This window comes from Chelonia mydas, chromosome 3, assembly GCF_015237465.2.
Source record: "Chelonia mydas isolate rCheMyd1 chromosome 3, rCheMyd1.pri.v2, whole genome shotgun sequence".
In the NCBI taxonomy this organism is placed as follows: domain Eukaryota; kingdom Metazoa; phylum Chordata; order Testudines; family Cheloniidae; genus Chelonia; species Chelonia mydas.
Window position 1 is genome coordinate 1654940 of NC_057851.1, and position 19905 is coordinate 1674844.

Below are 19905 nucleotides of genomic sequence, written 5' to 3' on the forward strand. Positions count from 1 at the left end.
TGTTATTCCAATCACATCATAAGTCCTTGACTTTGCTAGGACTTCCAGTTCTCCCTGCTTGTTTCCCAGGCTTCTTGCATTTGTGTATAGGCACTTGAGATAACTCGCTGATCGCCCCTCTTTCTCAGTATGAGGCAGGAGCCCTGCTCTCTCGCGCGCTCCTGCTCGTGCTTCCTTCCAGTATCCCACTTACCTCAGGGCTTTGGTCTCCTTCCCCCGGTGAACCTAGTTTAAAGCCCTCCTCACTAGGTTTGCCAGCCTGCTTGCGAAGATGCTCTTCCCTCTCTTCGTTAGGTGGAGCCCGTCTCTGCCTAGCGTTCCTCCTTCTTGGAACACCATCCCATGGTCAAAGAATCCAAAGCCTTCTCTCCGACACCACCTGCGTAGCCATTCGTTGACTTCCACGATTCAACGGTCTCTACCCAGGCCTTTTCCTTCCACGGGGAGGATGGACGAGAAGACCACTTGCGCCTCAAACTCCTTTATCCTTCTTCCCAGAGCCACGTAGTCTGCAGTGATCCGCTCAAGGTCATTCTTGGCAGTATCATTGGTGCCCACGTGGAGAAGCAGGAAGGGGTAGCGATCCAAGGGCTTGATGAGTCTCGGCAGTCTCTCCGTCACATCGTGAATCCTAGCTCCTGGCAAGCAGCAGACTTCTCGGTTTTCCCGGTCGGGGCGGCAGATAGATGACTCAGTCCCCCTGAGGAGAGAGTCCCCGACCACCACCACCCGCCTCCTTCTCTTGGGAACGGTGGTCGTGGAACCCCCAACCCTAGGACAGTGCATCTCATGCCTTCCAATCGGCGGAGTCTCCTTCTTTTCCCTGGACTAGATGATACATCTGAGGGAACTCTCCGCATTAGTACCTGTAGAGGGGGAGGCTCTAGGGAAGCAATCGGGGGGTGAAAGGATCCAGGGGGCTGCCCTCACTGGGAGGGTGGGTTCAAGGGTGCTGCTGAGAGGCACCCAAAGAGGAATACCCTGGGGGAGGGGAGGGAAGGCCAGGCATGGATCAGGAGTGACACTGTACGATCAGGAGTGACACTGTGCACAGGGGGAGAGCAGGGCTGGAGCAGAGCATCAGGGCAAAGGACAAGATCAGTGACTGTGAGACCCCAGGCCTGCTTCCTTCACAGCCGCCTCCACACTCCCCCGGACCTGCCTGTACCATGATGGGCCCACAGGGAACCAGCAGCTCACCAGTGAGGTACTACAGAAGCTGTTTTGTGCAGGCTTGATAAATCTAAGTATTGGAATATCCATCATCTTTGGGGATTCTTTGCAGTTCACCCCAATTGAGTAAGTGCAGTGTGGCTCCCTGGGACCCTGGTCACAGCAACATACATCCACCTCTCGCTCTCAGCTTGCCCGGAGAGCAAACTTTGTCCTTTCGCCCTCCCTCCTGCCTGGTATCCATGCAAAATATAGGAGAAACTGAGGCACACACAGGACTTTAAAAAAATACTACAGAAAATTCCCACTTTGTCCCACATGGGTTTATGGGAAACGGATCCTGTCAAACTAACTTGATATATTTTTGATGAGATTTCAAGTCTGGTTTATCAAGGTAACAGTGCTGATGTAATATACTCAGATTTCTCTAAGGCGTTTGACATGGTACTGCATGACATTGTGATTAAAAAACGAGAATGTTATAAAATAAGCATGGCCCACAGTAAATGGATTCAAAGCTGGCTAACTTATAGATCTCAACACGTAATTGTAAATGGGGAGTCATCATCGAACGGGGTGTTTCCAGTGGGGTCCTGCAGGGACTGGCTCTCGGCCCTACATTATTTAACATTTTTATTGATGACCTGGAAGAAAACCATCACTGACAAAGCTTGCAGACAACACAAAAATTGGGGGAGTGGTAAATAAAGAAGATGACAGGTTACTGATTCACACCGCTGTGGATCGCTTGGTAAACTGGGGGCAAGCAAACAATGTGTTTTAATACGGTTACATGTAGGAACAAAGAATGCAGGCAAGACTTACAGGCTGGGGGGCTTTACCCTGGAAGGCACTGACTCTGAAGAAGATTTTGAGGGGTGGCATAGACAATCAGCTGAACTTGAGCCCTCTGTGTGACGCTATGGGCAAAAGGGCTAATACATAAACAGAGCTCTTGAGGAGAAGTGGAGAGGTTATTTTACTCTATGTTTGGAAGTGTGACCAGTGCTGGAAGCCTGGGTCCTAGTGCCCACAATTCCAGGAGGATATGGATAAATTGGAGGAGGTCATAGAAGAGACAGGAGAATGATTCAAGGGTTAGAAAACCTGCCTGATAGCGACAGACTCAAAGGAGCTCAATTTTTTAGCTGAACAAAGAGGAGGTTAAAGAGTGACTAGATACCAAGCTGTAAGTACCTATGTGGGGAACAAATATTTGGTAACAGGTACTTCAGTCTGGCTAACACGAGCCAAGGGCTGGAAGTTGAAGCTAGACACGTTCAAAAGGGAAATAAGGTGTTACTCCTGAGGGCATTCTGAGCCAAAACATTAAAAATTCTGTGCACAATGTTTAAATTCTGCAAATTTTATTTGTCAAATAAATGTGGTGGCTCCAGCATGGCACTGGGGAGCACAGGCCACTGGCTGCACAGAGGTGGGAGATCACTGTGTAGCTCCCTCGTGGGACATGGACTCAGTGGTGAGGCTTCACCCAACCCTGGCAAAGTGCAAGGACCAGGCCTGCCCCAGAAACACCCCAGGGCTCTGCCCCTCTGTGCCAGATGCACCAGGTGTGGGCAGGCAGGCTCAGTGAGGCAGGATCCAAGAAGGCCAATGGCATTTTGGGCTGTATAAGTAGGGGCATTGCCAGCAGATAGAGGGACGTTATCGTTCCCCTCTATTCGACACTGGTGAGGCCTCATCTGGAGTACTGTGTCCAGTTTTGGGACCCACACTACAAGAAGGATGTGGAAAAATTGGAAAACGTCCAGCGGAGGGCAACAAAAATGATTAGGGGACTGGAACACATGACTTATGAGGAGAGGCTGAAGGAACTGGGGATGTTTAGTCTACGGAAGAGAAGAATGAGGGGGGATTTGATAGCTGCTTTCAACTACCTGAAAGGGGGTTCCAAAGAGGATGGATCTAGACTGTTCTCAGTGGTAGCAGATGACAGAACCAAGGAGTAATGGTCTCAAGTTGCAGTGGGGAAGATTTAGGTTGGATATTAGGAAAAACTTTTTCACTAGGAGGGTGGTGAAACACTGGAATGCGTTACCTAGGGAGGTGGTGGAATCTCCTTCCTTAGATATTTTTAAGGTCAGGCTTGACAAAGCCCTGGCTGGGATGATTTAGTTGGGGATCGGTCCTGCTTTGAGCAGGGGGTTGGACTAGATGACCTCCTGAGGTCCCTTCCAACCCTGATATTCTATGATTCTATGATCCAAGTGAGGAGGGGCTTCGTGTGGGGGGATCCAGGTGTGGCTTGAGCGGGTTCTGTGTGCAGGCAACTCAGTGGAGGATCCGGATGCACAGGGGATTGTTGGGGGGGTTCTGAGTGCAAAGGTAATGGGACTCTGCAGGGGGGTCCAGGTGAAGGTAGTTGGAGCTCAGCGGGGGTCAGGGGGTCTGGGTGTGGCAGGGATAAAGCTCAGCAGGGGGATCTGGATGTGGGGGGGTTCTGTGGGGGGGGGTCCAGATGCTGGGGGAGTGGGGCTCAGTGGGGTGGGGATCCAGGTGCAGGTGACTGTTCCAGGTGCAGGGGGAGTGGGGCTCGGCAGGGGCGGGCTCTGGGTGTGGTGGTGGAGGGGGGAGACTCAGCAGGAGGGTCTGGGTATGAGGTGGTCTGGATGCATGGGGGTTGGGTGGATGGGGGAGCAGCTCCCCATACAGTGATCCCTCCCCCTACAGCTGAGGAGCGATGGGTGCAGGAAAGGTGGTGGGGGAGTTTGCAGAGCTTCCTGCAGCCTCGGGAGAAATCTGGGGGATGCCGTACAGGGGAAAAGAAAATCCCGTCCTCCCCAGCCCAGCTAGGACTAGCAGCTGAGCCCAGCACAGAGTAGGAGCCACCAGCTGGGTGTTCCCCAGTCTCGCCTCCTGCCCCACAGTGATTTACCTCTCTGCCGGCTGGGCCCCCAAAACATACTGTTGGGGAGGGTCGCATGACCACTCTGGTGGCTTCCCTTTGCTTCCCTGTCAGAAAGTCATTTTTCTGCGGGGAAGCAAAGAAATCTGCGGGGCAGATGAATTCTGCACATGCGCAGAATTCCCTCAGGAGTAACCAGGAGTTAATTTTTAATGCTAAGAGTAATTAACCACTGGAACAATTAATTTCCCAAGAGATGTGGTGGATTCTCCATCACGCACGTGTAAGTCGAGACTGGCTGTTTTTCTAACAGGTCTGCTCTGGGAATTATTTAGGGCAGGTCTCAGACTAGCTGATCTGATCCCTGCTGGCCTGGGAATCTCTGAATGTCTGAACTCAGGCCGGGGCCGGTGACTGGGGGATTGTTTTGGGTGAAATGAACCCCTGGCCACTGGTGGGAAAGCAGCTCCAGGAGCCTGGGGCTTTCCTAGCCAAGTGAGGGGCCCTGGGCTCAGATGCTTTGACGGGAAGAAGGAGCCTTCCCCTTTCCCGTTGTGACGCAGCAGGGAGGGGGGAGTGTTGACCTGGGAATGTGGCTGGGGAGTTTCACTGGGGATGGGAGACCTGAGAGCCTGTCACCTGAGCCAGGAGGGGGAGGGGGAAGGTAACACCTCTGCCTGGTTTCAGAGTAGCAGCCATGTTAGTCTGTATCCGCAAAAAGAAAAGGAGTACTTGTGGCATCTTAGAGACTAACCAATTTATTTGAGCATAAGCTTTCATGAGCTACAGCTCACTTCATCGGATGCATTCGCTGGAGGGGTTTTGGTTTCAGTTTTGGGCTGGGGGTGGAATGCAGGGAACCCCAAGGCTGGGGTCTAAGCTCCCTGCCCCCCAGAAGGATTTGACTGAGGGGCCCTGGTTGTACCCACAAGCTCTGTTTTAGACTGTGTTCCTATTGTCCAACAAACCTTCTGTTTTACTGGCTGGCTGAGAGTCACGGTGAATCCCAGGAAGAGGGGTGCAGGGCCTGGACTCCCCCACACTCCGTGACAACTGGTGGGAAAAGTGGGATGTACTGCACCCCGTGGACGGCACTTCCTGCAGTAAGTGACTGGGGGGCAGTAAAACGAAGGAGGATTGACGGGGACCAGGCATGCTGAAGATTCAGAGAGAGACAGTTTCAGGGGGCAGTTAACCCCTGGGAGTGCGTGACCAGAGAGAAGGACTTTTGCTGTAGCAGGGTCCCCCGGGGGATTGCAGCGAGTGGTCCCAGGGGCGGAGGAGTCTGCAGCTTGACCCTGGCAAAGAGATGGTGACCTCAAGAAGGACTGGCACCCTAGGGGTTCTTCCTGGAAACCGTGGACAGCTGCCCAGGCCTGCGAGTGGCCAGCAGGGAGATGTACGCTAAACGCCTTAAGAGCGACCTGGTGGAGCTGTGCAGGCAGAGGGGGCTGCGCATTGGGAGGTCCACCAAGGAACAGCTGATTGCCCAGTTGGAGAAGGATCGCTTGGATGACCCGATCCCTGTCCCTGAGGGAAACCGGCCGGTGGACGCAGCGTGGGCCCTGGGGCCTAACCAGGCTGGGAGGGGTCAGACTGCTGCCCAGGACATCCCAAGACCCTTCCTACCTATGCCTAGGGGAGGGGTTGGGGGAAGCCCAGCGAATACCGAGGGCACCCTGACCCCAGCAGCCAGCAGGGGATCCTCCCGGCGGAGCTCCCCATCCCTGGAGCGGATGCGGCTGGAATGGGAGAGGGAGATGAAAATGAGGGAGCTGGAGGATCATGAAAAGCAGCGTCAGCATGAGGAGAAGCAACGTCAGCATGAGCTGAAGGAGAAACAGAGACAACATGAGCTGGAACTGGCCAGGTTGAGGAGCAGTGGGGCCCTGGCTGCGGTGAGTGAGGGGGGGACCCGAGACTGCAAGGAGCTTTGATAAGTGCTTCCTGGCCCAGTGTAAGGTGGGGAGGAGGACATAGATAGCTTCCTGACAGCCTTTGAGAATGCCTGCGAGATGCACAGGGTTGACCCTGCAGACAGGCTCCAGTTTCTCACCCCCTTACTGAACCCCAAAGCCGTGGAGGTGTACAGCCGAATGACAGGGGCGGAGGCAGGGGACTACGAACTGTTCAAACAGGCCCTGCTCCGTGAGTTTGGGCTGACCCCTGAGATGTACCGGAAAAGGTTCCGGGGTCAACGTAAAATGTCTGAGGTCACCTACCTACAACTGGTCAACCGAATCCAGGGATATGCCCGCAAGTGGACAGCTGGGGCCCAAGCTAGAGAGGACCTGCTGGACCTAATCCTACTGGAGCAACTGTATGAACAGTGCCCTTCCGACCTGAGGCTGTGGTTGGTGGACAAAAAGCTAGAGAACCCCCCAGCACGCAGGGCAGCTGGCCAACGAGTTTGTGAACAGTTGGTCAGGGGATAGCAGGGAGGAGTCCCAAAAGAACAGGCCCCTCATGATGCAGAGAGAGTCACCATGGGACGTCCCAGCAGGGAAATATGGAGAACCCCCTCCCAAGGGGAACGCCTGGTGTCAGGACCATCCGACCCGCTCGAGGGGACCAACGTGACAAGGGCTACTATCACTGTGGCCAGAGAGGCCACATACGGACCCAGTGCCCCAGGCTCAGGGACAGACTGAGCAGACCCAACCTACCCAGGGTTAACTGGGTAGGGACCCAGCTGGACGAGGGGCAGATGGACCAGGCAAGGGGGGCTGCCAGCTTACCACCTGCTCAGGAGGGAAGAATACCCCAGGCCAGCTCCTCTGGAGGGCTGGATGCTCTGGGCTCAGGGTTCTCGGTTTACAGGGTGGGCGCGGGGCTGTCCCTCCAGAGAGAGTGCCTTGTTCCCCTGGCGGTGGATGGGAGGAAGGTCAATGGATACTGGGATATGGGTGCGGAGGTGACACTGGCCCGGCCCGAGGTGATGGCCCCAGATCGGGTGGTGCCCAACACCTATCTGACCCTGATGGGGGTGGACAGGACCCCATTCAAGGTGCCCGTGACAAGGGTACACCTAAAATGGGGGGCGAAGGAGGGCCCCAAGGATGTGGGGGTGCACCATTTGCCCACTAAGGTGTTGATGGGGGGGACCTAGAGGACTGGCCAAGCAACCCCCAGAACGCCCTGGTTGTGACCCGTAGCCAGAGCGGGCGAGGGGCACTGCGCCCCGACCTCAGGGAGGGTACCACACTGGAGGCGCAGGACCCTACCCTGGTGGGGAGGGAGTGCCCAGGAACAAGGCTCAGAGAGGCTGCGGCTTCAGACCCAGCCAGCGAGAGAGAGCAAGCCCCCACCACTTCCCGAGCCGCTGAGTTCCAGGCCGAGTTGAGGAAAGATCCTCCTTGCGGAGGCTCAGGGACCTGGCCAACCTCAGTGCGGCACAGACCATGGGGAGAGGTTGGCAGGACAGGTTCCTGTGGGAGAAGGGGTTCCTGTACTGAGAATGGGCTCCCCCAGGGGAAATGGAGTCATGGGGGATCAGGAGGCAGCTGGTGGTACCCCAGAAGTATCGCCGCAAGCTATTGTACCTGGCCCATGACTGTGACGATGTGACGCAGCAGGGAGGGGGGAGTGTTGACCTGGGAATGTGCCCTGGGGATGGGAGACCTGAGAGCCTGTCACCTGAGCCAGGAGGGGGAGGGGGAGGTAACACCTCGGCCCAGGAATGTGGACGGAGGCTGCAGCAGGGAACCTGCTGGGGGGGTTTAGTTTCAGTTTGAGGGGGGTGGAGGAACACAGGGAACCCCAGGGCTGGGGTCTAAGCTCCCTGCTCCCCCAGAAGCACTTCACTGAGGGGTCCTGGGTGTACCCACAAGCTCTGTTTTGAACTGTGTTCCTGTTGTCCAATAAACCTTCTGTTTTACTGGCTGGCTGAGAGTCTCAGTGAATCCCAGGAAGAGGGGTGCAGGGCCTGGACTCCCCCACACTCCGTGACAATGACATCCCCCGCTCAGGGCACCAGGGAATCCGGTGCACCCGGCAGAGGTCGCTACAGAACTTTTACTGTCCCGGGGTCTTTACCACGGTCCGGCAGTATTGCCGATCCTGTGACCCCTGTCAGAGGGTTGGGAAGGCCCGGGACAAGGGGGAAGCAGCTGTGAGACCTTTGCCCATCATAGAGGAGCCTTTCCAGAAGGTGGCCATGGACATCGTGGGGCCTCTCAGCAAGACGACCCGGTCGGGGAAGAAATACATTCTGGTGGTGGTAGGTTTCGCCATCGGCTACCCCGAGGCAGTGCCCTTAGCTTCCACTGAAGCCGACACCTTGGCAGATGCGCTGCTGACCATTTTCAGCCGAGTGGGGTTCCCCAAGGAAGTCTTGACAGACCAAGGGTCCAACTTCATGTCGGCCCTGGTCCAGTGCTTGTGGGAGAAATGTGGGGTCCGGCACGACTGGGCCTCAGCGTATCACCCCCAGTCCAATGGGCTGGTGGAGAGGTTCAACGGGATGCTAAAGATGATGCTGAAAACCTTTATGAACCAGCACCCGCAGGATTGGGACAAGTACTTACCTCACCTGCTGTTCGCGTACAGGGAGGTGCCCCAGGAGTCTACCGGATTTTTGCCTTTCAAACTGTTATATGGAAGGAGGGTGAGGGGCCCCCTGGACCTGATGAGAGATGAGTGGGAAGGGAAGGCCACTCCCGCTGGAGAGTCGGTGGTAGAGTATGTCCTGATCTTCCAAGAGAGACTTGCTGAACTCATGGGCCTGGCCATGGAGAATCTGGCCAGAGCCCAGAAGAAGCAGAAGGTCTGGTATGACCGCACGGCGCGGGCCCGGGCCTACGCCACCGGGGATCAGGTGATGGTTCTCATCCCCGTGAGAAAGAACAAACTACAGGCCGCCTGGGAGGGCCCTTTCAAGGTCGTCAAGCAGCTCAATGAGGTAAACTATGTGGTGGAGCTGTCGAACCGGGCGCACCACCGCCGGGTGTACCATGTGAATATGATGAAGCCATATTATGCCAGGGGGAATGTGGTGTTGGCCGTGTGTGGACATTGGGAGGAGCAGGGAGACGACCCTTTGGTAAATATATTCCCCGAGACCAGAGCTGGCTCCCCCATGGAAGCAATTCCCCTCTCGGATCAGCTAACCCCTGCCCAGCAAGCTGAGATCAGAGGGGTGATGCATCCGTACCGACAGCTGTTTTCCAACCCGCCTAGACACACTAATCTGACTGTCCACCGGGTGCAGACAGGATCACACCCGCCGATAAGATGCTCCCCCTTCCGAGTCACAGGAAAAACTGCTCAGGACCTGGAAAAAGAGGTCAGAGACATGCTGGCCGTGGGGGTGATCCAGCCATCTGCCAGCCCTTGGGCCTTGCCGGTGGTGCTGGTCCCCAAAAAGGACGGGTCGGTCTGGTTCTGTGTGGACTATCGGAAGCTCAATGCCATCGCTGTATCTGATGCCTACCCCATGCCCAGGCCCGACGAGCTCCTAGACAAGCTGGGAGGAGCTTGATACCTTACCACCATGGACCTTACAAAGGGCTACTGGCAAGTGCCGCTGGATGCAGATGCCCGGCTGAAATCGGCCTTTATCACCCCTCTGGGGCTCTATGAGTTCCTGACCCTGCCTTTCGGCCTCAAGGGAGCGCCGGCCACCTTCCAGGGCCTGGTGGACCAGCTCCTGAGGGGGATGGAGAGTTTTGCCGTGGCGTATATTGACGACATCTGTGTCTTTAGCCAGACCTGGGAGGACCACGTGTCCCAGGTTAGACAAGTGCTGGACCGACTCCAGGGGGCTGGGCTGACTGTCAAAGCGGAGAAGTGCAAGGTGGGGATGGCTGAAGTATCTTACCTGGGCCATTGGGTGGGGAGCGGCCGCCTAAAGCCGGAACCAGCCAAGGTGGAGGTGATCAGAGACTGGCCCGCTCCCCACACCAAAAAGCAGGTCCAAGCCTGTATTGGGTTGGCAAGATACTATCCAAGGTTTGTGCCCCGCTTCAGCGCCATAGCCACCCCCATCACTGAACTATGCAAGAAGGGGAAGCCAGACAAGGTGGTTTGGACCGAGCAGTGCCAGGAGACTTTCCGGGTGCTGAAGGAGGCTCTGGTCAGTGGCCCAGTTCTGGCAAACCCAGACTTTGACAAGCCCTTTATGGTGTTCACCGACACCTCGGACACGGGACTGGGGGCGGTGTTAATGCAGGAGGATGAAAAGGGGGAGAGACACCCCATCGTGTACCTGAGCAAGAAGTTGCTACCCCAAGAGCAACACTACGCGGCCATCGAGAAGGAGTGCCTGGCCATGGTGCGGGCCCTCAAGAAACTAGAGCCCTATCTCTTCGGGCGACACTTCACCGTGTACACCGACCACTCTCCCCTGACCTGGCTGCACCAGATGAAAGGAGCCAACGCCAAGCTCCTGAGGTGGAGCTTGTTCCTGCAGGATTACGACATGGACGTGGTCCACGTGAAGGGAAGTGCCAACCTGATAGCGGATGCGCTGTCCCGGAGAGGGGGCCCCGAACTTCCCCAGGTCACTGGTCACAGTGACCCCACTCAGTTCAGTCTCGAAGGGGGGAGAGATGTGATGATGTGTCGCAGCAGGAAGGGGGAGTGTTGACCTGGGAATGTGGCTGGGGAGTTTCACTGGGGATGGGAGATCTGAGAGCCTGTAACCTGAGCCAGGAGGGGGAGGGGGAAGGTAACAGCTCTGCCTGGGAAACTGGACAAAGGCTGCAGGAGGGAGCCTGCTTGGGGGCGGGGGGGGGGGTTGGTTTCAGTTTTGGGCTGGGTGGTAGAACGCAGGGAACCCCAAGGCTGGGGTCTAAGCTCCCTGCCCCCCAGAAGGACTTGACTGAGGAGCCCTGGTTGTACCCACAAGCTCTGTTTTGGACTGTGTTCCTGTTGGCCAATAAACCTTCCGTTTTACTGGTTGGCTGAGAGTCAGGATGAATCCCAGGAAGAGGGGGGCAGGGCCCGGACTCCCCCACACTCCGTGACACCTATCCCTCCCCACTCAGAGTCAGAGCAGGCTGACCCGGCAGGATCCAGCATGCCAGCATCACTAGAAGAATGTCAGAGCCTGTCACGCAGGGGTAAGGGGCTGAGGGCTCCCCAGAGTTGTGAGCTCCTGGACCTCAAACACAGAGCCCAGGTCCCAGCCAGACTTCGTGTGGACCCCTGCGGAGCAGCCCTGTCCCTCACCACACACCCACCCACGGGCCAGCACTCAGTCCCGAGAACCACGCCCAGCCCCCCGCCTCAAAGGGACCTGGGGGATCCCAGACATGTGACAGGCCGACAGTGTGATCCCCCGACTCAGGATGGGGAGAGAGCCCCACCCCGGGCGCATGACGGGTCCGAGTTCCCCTTGTCCAGAGAGGCTTGAGGACAGCGCCCCGCTACCCAGGAGGGAACCGAGACTCCCAGGCAGCATGACCCCAGCACCTCCCCTGCCTCCTTCCCGGAGCGCGGGGCTGGTTCCTTGCTTGGCCCCAGTCCTCCCTCATTGCTGCCCCTGATTACCATGCTGTGAGCCACATGCTCCTCCGGCCCAGGCTCCATTCAACACCCTCCCCTGCCCTCCCCTCAACCCCTCGACCCCCCTTCCCTCAGCCAATGCCCCTCCCCTCCACCCCATTCTCTCAGCCAGTGCTTCTCCCCTCAAACCCTCGACCCCCTTGGGCAACAACCCTCCCCGCAAATCCCCAGCCTGCCCCCTTCTGCTCCCACCTCCTCTTCCCCCTCACCGGTCCCAGCTCCCCCCATACAGAGTGGCATTCAGCTGCCCGCCTGCCTGTGTGGGCAGAGACACTTGCCCAGGTGGCTGTGTGACTTCCCCAACCACCCCAGGGCCATGGCCCAGCATCCCGCCAGCCAGACAAAGCCTGCCTATCTGCCTGTCTTGCCCAGCTCATGCACTGGCCTCCTCTGCAGGCACCACACGGAGCCAGCTCACGGCAGCAGCTTAGTGCCGGCTGCATCACATTCTCCAGCCCCAGCCGCTCCCACGACTCTGGTGGCTGCAGAGCAACGCGGGCCGTGGAGTCAGACAATCGCTCCTCAGCGGTGCGGCTGGGTGTTGACTCTGAACCCTAATGACACTGATGCCAACGTAGCTGGCATTTCACTGCTGACCCCAGCAGGCTGCAGAGGACGGGAGTGCTCTCCTGTACTGGGAATGCAGCCCCTTTTGACACCACCAGTGAGTAGAGTGTGGGAGGGGCCCAGCAGCCAGACTCCTTCCTATTCTCCACCCTGCTGGGGCGGAGCCTCCGGCTCAGCTCTCTGCCAAGGTGCTACACAACGGGAGATGGCCTGGCCTGGCGCTCGGGCTCGCCAGGCAAAGGGTGCTGTCAACCAGAGGGGTTTGGCTCTGCACCCCAGCTGTGCCAGTCCAGCGCGAGAGATGCAGGGTTGCCGGTGGGGGATCACACCAGCCGGCTGCCCAGTGCGTGTCACACGCTTGTGACTGCACTGCCGCATGCCATCACGGTGACAGCGCAGCGCACCGTGGGTAGGACCCTCTGCCCTCCACCCCCCTGCAGGCTCTTTGCCTTGTGGGATACCCCGCGACCGGGGGGGAAGGGCGGGAGTTGGGGTCCAATGCCCACAGTTCTCGCTGGTCTATCCCATGATTCTCCGCTCGCCCACGCTGGCTCCTCCAGCAGGGAGGAGGCACAGAGGATGCTCTCCCCTCACAGTGCCCCAGCTGGAACCTCTGCCCATCTGCCCCGCCCCACGAGTGGCTTGTGAGAAGTGCTGGCGGGTCAGGCCCCCAAGGGTCTCTCCGTCCTGGGCCCTGGGCACTGCCCATCTCTGCAGTGCCCTGAGGCCTGCCAGCTGCTCAACCACCTGCTGGCTCAGGGGAACCCGTCCACTCCTGGATTGCCTCCTCCTTGAGGCTGGGCCCCACAGCTGCCGCTGCGTGGGTTGTTTCCTGCCAGCGGGGCCCCTGCGCAACGCCCGCCCATGCTGCAACACGCAGCCCCCCGCAGTCAAGAAGAGTGGGAGTGGCCAACAGCTTCCTACACAAACCAACCGGCCCATCTTGCTGCCAGGGAGGTGGCCCAGCGGCGGGATCCCGGGCTTGGGCACCGTGCCACCTTGCCCTGCACCGTGATCCTGGCCCTGTGCCGGCCATGTGGGGACGTGCAGGGGCAGCCAGGCGCGCAGGTGACCCTGAAGCCATGCACAGCACCGCAGAGCACAGGATGCCCCACCCCACCCTCCTACCTTCTCCCGCTGGACCAGCTTCTTGTAGACGGAGTCGGGGAAGGAGCGGAGTGGGCAGAACTTGCCAGTGCCTTCAGCGCACATGAAGACGCCGTTCTCGTAGACCACGCGCCCGCGGCTGATGGTGACCAGCGGCACCCCATGGCAGCGCATGGTCTCGTACAGGTTGATGTCTCCCCCCTGCACCTGGGTGCTGGCAGAGATGGTCCTGCGGGTGGCACAGCCGGAGCAGCTGGTTACAGCCGGGCCCAGAGAGGAGGCTCACGGCACCAGGGCAGCCCTGTGCTACGAGCCAGCAGCACCTCTGCAAGGGCCCAAGCACAGCGCAGCCCGGAGTCCCCAGAGCAATGAGCAGCACCCACCGGGACCGGGACACGGATCGCTGCCCCCCCCGGCCAGGGTCTGTTCGGCACCGACCGGGACCGGGACACGGATCGCTGCCCCCCCGGCCAGGGTCTGTTCGGCACCGACCGGGACACGGATCGCTGCCCCCCCGGCCAGGGTCTGTTCGGCACCGACCGGGACCGGGACACGGATCGCTGCCCCCCCCGGCCAGGGTCTGTTCGGCACCGACGGGGACCGGGACACGGATCGCTGCCCCCCCCCGGCCAGGGTCTGTTCGGCACCCACCGGGACCGGGACACGGATCGCTGCCCCCCCCCCGGCCAGAGTCTGTTCGGCACCGACCGGGACCGGGACACGGATCGCTGCCCCCCCGGCCAGGGTCTGTTCGGCACCGACCGGGACACGGATCGCTGCCCCCCCCGGCCAGGGTCTGTTCGGCACCGACCGGGACCGGGACACGGATCGCTGCCCCCCCGGCCAGGGTCTGTTCGGCACCGACCGGGACACGGATCGCTGCCCCCCCGGCCAGGGTCTGTTCGGCACCGACCGGGACCGGGACACGGATCACTGCCCCCCCGGCCAGGGTCTGTTCGGCACCGACCGGGACCGGGACATGGATCGCTGCCCCCCCCGGCCAGGGTCTGTTCGGCACCGACCGGGACCGGGACACGGATCGCTGCCCCCCCCCCGGCCAGAGTCTGTTCGGCACCGACCGGGACCGGGACACGGATCGCTGCCCCCCCGGCCAGGGTCTGTTCGGCACCGACGGGGACCGGGACATGGATCGCTGCCCCCCCCGGCCAGGGTCTGTTCGGCACCGACGGGGACCGGGACATGGATCGCTGCCCCCCCGCCCCCCCGGCCAGGGTCTGTTCGGCACCGACGGGGACCGGGACACGGATCGCTGCCCCCCCCGGCCAGGGTCTGTTCGGCACCGACGGGGACCGGGACATGGATCGCTGCCCCCCCCGGCCAGGGTCTGTTCGGCACCGACCGGGACCGGGACACGGATCGCTGCCCCCCCGGCCAGGGTCTGTTCGGCACCGACCGGGACCAGGACACGGATCGCTGCCCCCCCGGCCAGGGTCTGTTCGGCACCGACGGGGACCGGGACATGGATCGCTGCCCCCCCCCGGCCAGGGTCTGTTCGGCACCGACCGGGACCGGGACACGGATCGCTGCCCCCCCAGCCAGGGTCTGTTCGGCACCGACCAGGACCGGGACACGGATCGCTGTCCCTCTCCCCCTGCCACCCCGACCAGAGTCTGGTCCGGGCTCATCGGGCACCTCCTGGCACCAGGACACGGATCGCTGCCCCTGACCAGGGTCTGTTCTGGGCCCGTGGGGCACCAACTGGGACTGAGACACGGATCGCTGTCCCTCTCCCCCTACCAGGGTCTGTTCTGGGCCCGTCAGGCACCTCCCGGCCCTGGGCAAAGACTCTCTGCCCCTCCCCCTTCGCCCCATTCCTACCTGGTGGCTTCAGGGTCCCACACCACGATGTCTGCGTCGGCACCGGGGATGATGCGGCCCTTCCGTGGGTACAGGTTGAGGATCTTGGCCGCGTTCGAGCTGGTCACAGCTACAAAGCGGTTCTCGTCCATCTTCCCCCCGACCTGCAAACACAGCAGGGGGCTGAGATGGTGCAGTGGGGCGTGCTCTGCTATGGCCCCTCTGGGAGGGGTGGGCAGACAGGGACGCAGCCCTGGGGTGTGGGCACTGCTGTCAGAGGGAGAGTTCCCGGCTCCTGAGGGTCCCCTCTTTCCCTCTCCCCCGTGTGCACATCCTGCCCCATCATGCCAGCGGCTGGGAGAGGAAGCTGTAATTGCCCCCCGGGGGGTGCCCTATCACAGGACTCCAGCCAGGTCACTCCTAGCTCACCCTAGCCTCATGCTGCGGGGCTAAGCAGGGGGATCCAGCACCAGCCAGGGACTGCCTCATGGGGCGGGCACAACCCAGCTGCAGACGTAACACCCACCCCCTACGTGACCACAGCCCCAGAGAGCCAGGTCACACCCACTGGACTGCAGCCCGCTCTGGGGGGACAACGGTGTAGCTGTGTAGCTCCACCCCTGGTGCGCAGGGAGAACGGGCTCTTGCTGTGGGAGGGGACAGGACACTGGGATCTGGCCCCAGGCTGTCATACCCATGAGTGATTGGGGTCTCCGTGGTCCATCTCCCCTGGCAGGGCGTGGCGGTCCCGAGAGCACCACCCCTAGCACGGCCCCCCGCAGCACCGGAGGTGGCCAACTCCTGGATGCCGACCCAGCGCGTGCCAGACTCCTCATGCCCCGTTCGCAGCTGCGCCACGCCCGGTGAGGGTGCCACGTACCACACCCCGCTCCCAGATGACGCTCATGCGATCTTGCACGCCGCTCACGCCGTGGGGGATCTTGGTGAAGTCCTCCTTGCCCATGGCTTTCTGCTTGCTGGTGAAGGGCCGGTGGTCGGAAGCCACGACATTGAGGGTGTCGCTGCCAGGAGAGAGGGGAACAGGGATTACCGGCCCGGCGGCTGCGGTGCTGCTCTCCACACCTGGCAGGGCCACCTGGCACATTCGTTACAGACCATGTGCCCATGGCTGGGGCCTCCCTAGCGCCCAGCAGCGGGGCAGAGAGTGCCCTGCCTGGGGCTCTAACGGGACTCAGGCAGCGCCAGACCCGCAGGATTAGCCCCTTGCCCAGCAGCCCCGGGCCCCCAGCAGTGCCCAGCAGCCCTTACTTGGCTAGCAGGCTCATGAGGTAGGTGGAGGTGTTGGTGTCCAGCCGCAGGGGCGGCACGGTGACGTAGGCGGCGGCGTGGGACCAGTCCTGGTGGTAATAGTGCAGGCCCGTCAGCGTGGCGTGCGCCGTGGTGGTCTCTGCATACACCACCTTCCCTGCAAAGAGAGAGCGGACATGGGTGTCGGGGGGATGGGCTCTGGCGCTGGGGTGGTGGCCATTGCAGCCCAGGGCAGCGTGTGGATTGCCTAGGGGCAGAAGTGTTTCTCTCGCCACCCTGCCAGCCACATGGCGAGGCAGCAGATGGATCCCCGCCCCAAGGAGCAGACGGTCTGCAGAGTCGTCTGACGGGCGGGCACCAGCCGCCCCGGCACAGGGACCCTGGGCTGGGTTCCGCAGAGCCATCTGATGGGCTGGCACCTGCCGCCTGGGCACAGCATTACACTGATGGTATGGGGGAAACTGAGGCGGGGGACAGGGAGGGACTTGTTTGGGTCACGTATCAGCAGAGCCAGGTAGGGGCTAGGACTTGGCACCCTCACCGCAGGCCTATGCTGCGGCTACTAGACCCCGGGGCTCTCAGGGCCACTGAGCCTCTGTCTGCCCCACGTACCATCACTGCAGGGAGGCAACGTGGCTGGGGCTTGGGCCACCCCCCACGCTGCTTGGGGATGGCGGTGTCACTGGGGGGCATGTGCTGGAGGCTGTGTGGAGAGGTGGGGCTGGGTTGGGGGCCCTGGAGGGGTGAGGCTGGGTGTGTGTTGGGAGCCGTGTAGAGAGGTGGGCTGGGTTGGACAGCAGGTGGGGGTGCATGTTGGGGGTAGGGTTGCCAACTTTCTAATCACATAAAACTGAACACGCCTGCCTTGCCCCTCCCCCAAGGCCTTGCCCCTGCCCTGCCCCTTCTCCAAGGCCCCACTCCTGCTCACTCCATCCCCCCTCCCTCCATCACTCTCCCCCACCCTCACTCACTTTCACTGGGCTGAGGCAGGGGTTTGGGGTGCAGGAGGGGGCTCAGGGCTGGGGCAGGCCGTTCGGGGTCCCGGTGGCACTTACCGCGGCTCCCAGAAAGCAACCGCCAAGTCCCTGCAGCCCCTAGGTGCATGGGCAGCCAGGGAGAATCCGCACGCTGCCCTCCTGCCCGCAGGCACCACCCCCGCAGCTCCCATTGGTCGCAGTTCCCAAGCGCAGAGCCCTGCTGTGGAGGGACAGCGCCCAGCCTTACCTTGCATCTTAGCGGCAGCCACGACGTCGCCGGCAGACACGCTGGACACGTTGACCAGGTAGACGGGGCAGTGAGTCTGAGAGGGACAGCGCAGGTCTCAGCACCGGTGCCAGCTGGCTCAGCCTGCCCTGCCAGGCGCCCCCGGCCAGGGCACACGGCCCCCCACCTGCCCGCCCGGCTCACACCAAGGGCTCCAGTCCGTGGGAAGGCGAGAGCCCAGCTCACCTCTGCCCCTGCACCCCCCACTAGAGCACAGCAATCCCTCTGGGCGGGGGCGCCCCCCAGGGAGCCGCTCAGGGAGCCACCATGGCCCTGTGCCCACAGACAACATCACCAAGGGCTCCAAGGATGGACAGGCCATCTCCAGGGGGCAAGCAGCCCGGCAGGGGGACCTGGGCTCCAGGGCCGGACAGGCTGTGTCCATTGGGCAGGCAGCCCAGTGCAGGCAGGGTCCCAGGGACAGATGGGGCACCAAACACACACAAAATCCCTCCCCCGCAACAGACAGGATCCTGTCTTCTCCAAAAAATCCCCGCCGACGCCTACCACTGCTGCCCCTGGACTGATCCCCAGCTCTCTGCTCCCACCCTTGGGCAGTGCCCATCCCCTGCCCGGGCCTGGCTCAGGATCCGGCCAAGAACCAGGGCTGGGGGGAGGGGGGCGGGTTACAGTCGCAGGGAGGTGGGGCAAGAGTCCAGCTCCACCCCACCTCCCCCCGCAGCCAGGGCCCTGTTCCCCAGCCATGCCATCGTGAGCACAGCTGGGCTTTGGGCCAGCACCAGCTCCACTACCGGTCAGGGTGGTGAGGTGGGTCCTGTCTGTTACAGCCGCGAGCTGGGGACCCAGGTGTCCTGGCACAGTCTGACCAAGCAGCACAGTGCGGGGCTGGAATGGCTGGGCACTCGCAAGTGGGACCAGTGCGGGGAATGGGGGAGAAGGGGCCATTGCAAGCTTCCTGCTGACGGCCTGGCCCCACAGCTCCAAGAGGGGCTGAGTGGAGGCGGGGGGAATGGAGGGCAGCATGGCCAGCAGGGGCACTCCCTGCTGGGCAGCCAGGGAGTGAGGAGGGCTCAGGGCGGGGGCAGAGAGCTCTGACCGTGCCCAGATCAGGGGCGCTGTGTGTGTGTGTGTGGGGGGGTGTCCTGGGGGCACTCACCCGGTTGGCGATGGTGATCACACGGTGCGTGGCTTCAGCCTCCAGCTGGGGGACAGAAAAGACGGTGACGCTCTGCTGAGTGCAGACCACCTGCGACAGCCCCACCTCTGGGGGATCTACACGGCCCCCCGTCCAGAGAACCCTGCACTGCGGCTCCCACAGCAGGGCTTGGAGACCGTTCCCCTAAAGCTGGCCCCCGTGCGTGGTGTGATGGGAAATCACCGTTCTCTAGTGAGGAACGTACATGGCCCCCTGTCGGTGCAGCTCCCAAAGAGCCTGCCCCATGACAGGGGGGCCCGGCCTTCCTGCCCCACAGCCCACCTGACCAGCCCCCAGTCAAGGAGACAGCAGCCCGCAGGGCCCTGGTCACCCCAGGGTGAGTGCTCAGCAGACACTGAGAACAGGCTGGCTAGATTCCTGCCCAGCCAGGCAATGGCTGGATCACAGAGCAGCTGGACACAGCTGGAGGGGTCCAGAGGCTCAGTGCCCGGCTGGGGGTGGGGCACAGCAGGTTGGGGGGGGCTCGCCCCCAGGACGAGGCGGAGTTTGTAGGGCAGGGACAGCACAAGAGGATGGGGAAGGGGAAGGAGCAGGACGGCCATTCCCCCCGGCAGCTGGGAGGGGCTGGGGCAGCCAATGCTCCCCATCGCGTGGCTGGGAGGGGGCTGGGGCGGAGACCCCCCTGGCCAGCAGGCAGTCTGCAGGGCGAGGCCGAGTGCTCACAGAGCCGTGCTGCGGCACATGGACACAGCTCATCCAGGCACAGGCCGGTGGGGCGCCAGGGCCCGCTAACAGAAGCGGCGTGGCTGGAACGAGCCAGCGTGGCAGGGCGCCGGACGGGGCCACGTTTGCTGGAGCGTCCCAGGCTGTGGGGAGCCTGCACTTGAGCAGCCTTCGGGCTGGGGTGCCCGGCACACTCCATCGCAGTGCCCAGCAGGAGCTAAGGGCTGGGGACGAGCACTGAGGGGCGGCTGGGAGAGCGGAGAGCTGCCAGCAAACCCAGAAGGGCTGGTCTAGCCAGGATGGGGCCCCAGGAGGAGTGATGGGAACCCCTAGCTGCGGGCCCTGTCGCTCATCTTCCAAGGCCTGGAGCCCTGCCTGCTGCCGCCCACGGAGAGGGCAGGGGAGCCCAGCGCAGGCCTCACCTCCTCCGGTCGGCTGATCTCGATTCCCTCTGGTCCCGTGATGCCCAAATCCAGCGCCTCCTTCGCGCCCTGGG

General features: G+C 61.4%; 1 protein-coding gene across 4 annotated transcripts in view; it reads right to left on the reverse strand.

Annotated features, from left to right (window-relative positions):
• Positions 1-19905, reverse strand: part of DPYSL5 (dihydropyrimidinase like 5) — a 101000-nt gene that overhangs the window by 23291 nt on the left and 57804 nt on the right. For all 4 annotated transcript variants that reach the window (XM_043541978.1, XM_043541977.1, XM_037893674.2 and 1 more), the window contains 7 exons: positions 19832-19900; positions 18687-18731; positions 17531-17606; positions 16307-16463; positions 15918-16059; positions 15059-15201; positions 13241-13448 (listed from right to left, as the gene is read on the reverse strand). In XM_043541978.1, coding sequence (XP_043397913.1) covers positions 13241-13448; positions 15059-15201; positions 15918-16059; positions 16307-16463; positions 17531-17606; positions 18687-18731; positions 19832-19900 — 840 coding nt within the window. The remainder of the gene's footprint in view (positions 1-13240; positions 13449-15058; positions 15202-15917; positions 16060-16306; positions 16464-17530; positions 17607-18686; positions 18732-19831; positions 19901-19905) is intronic.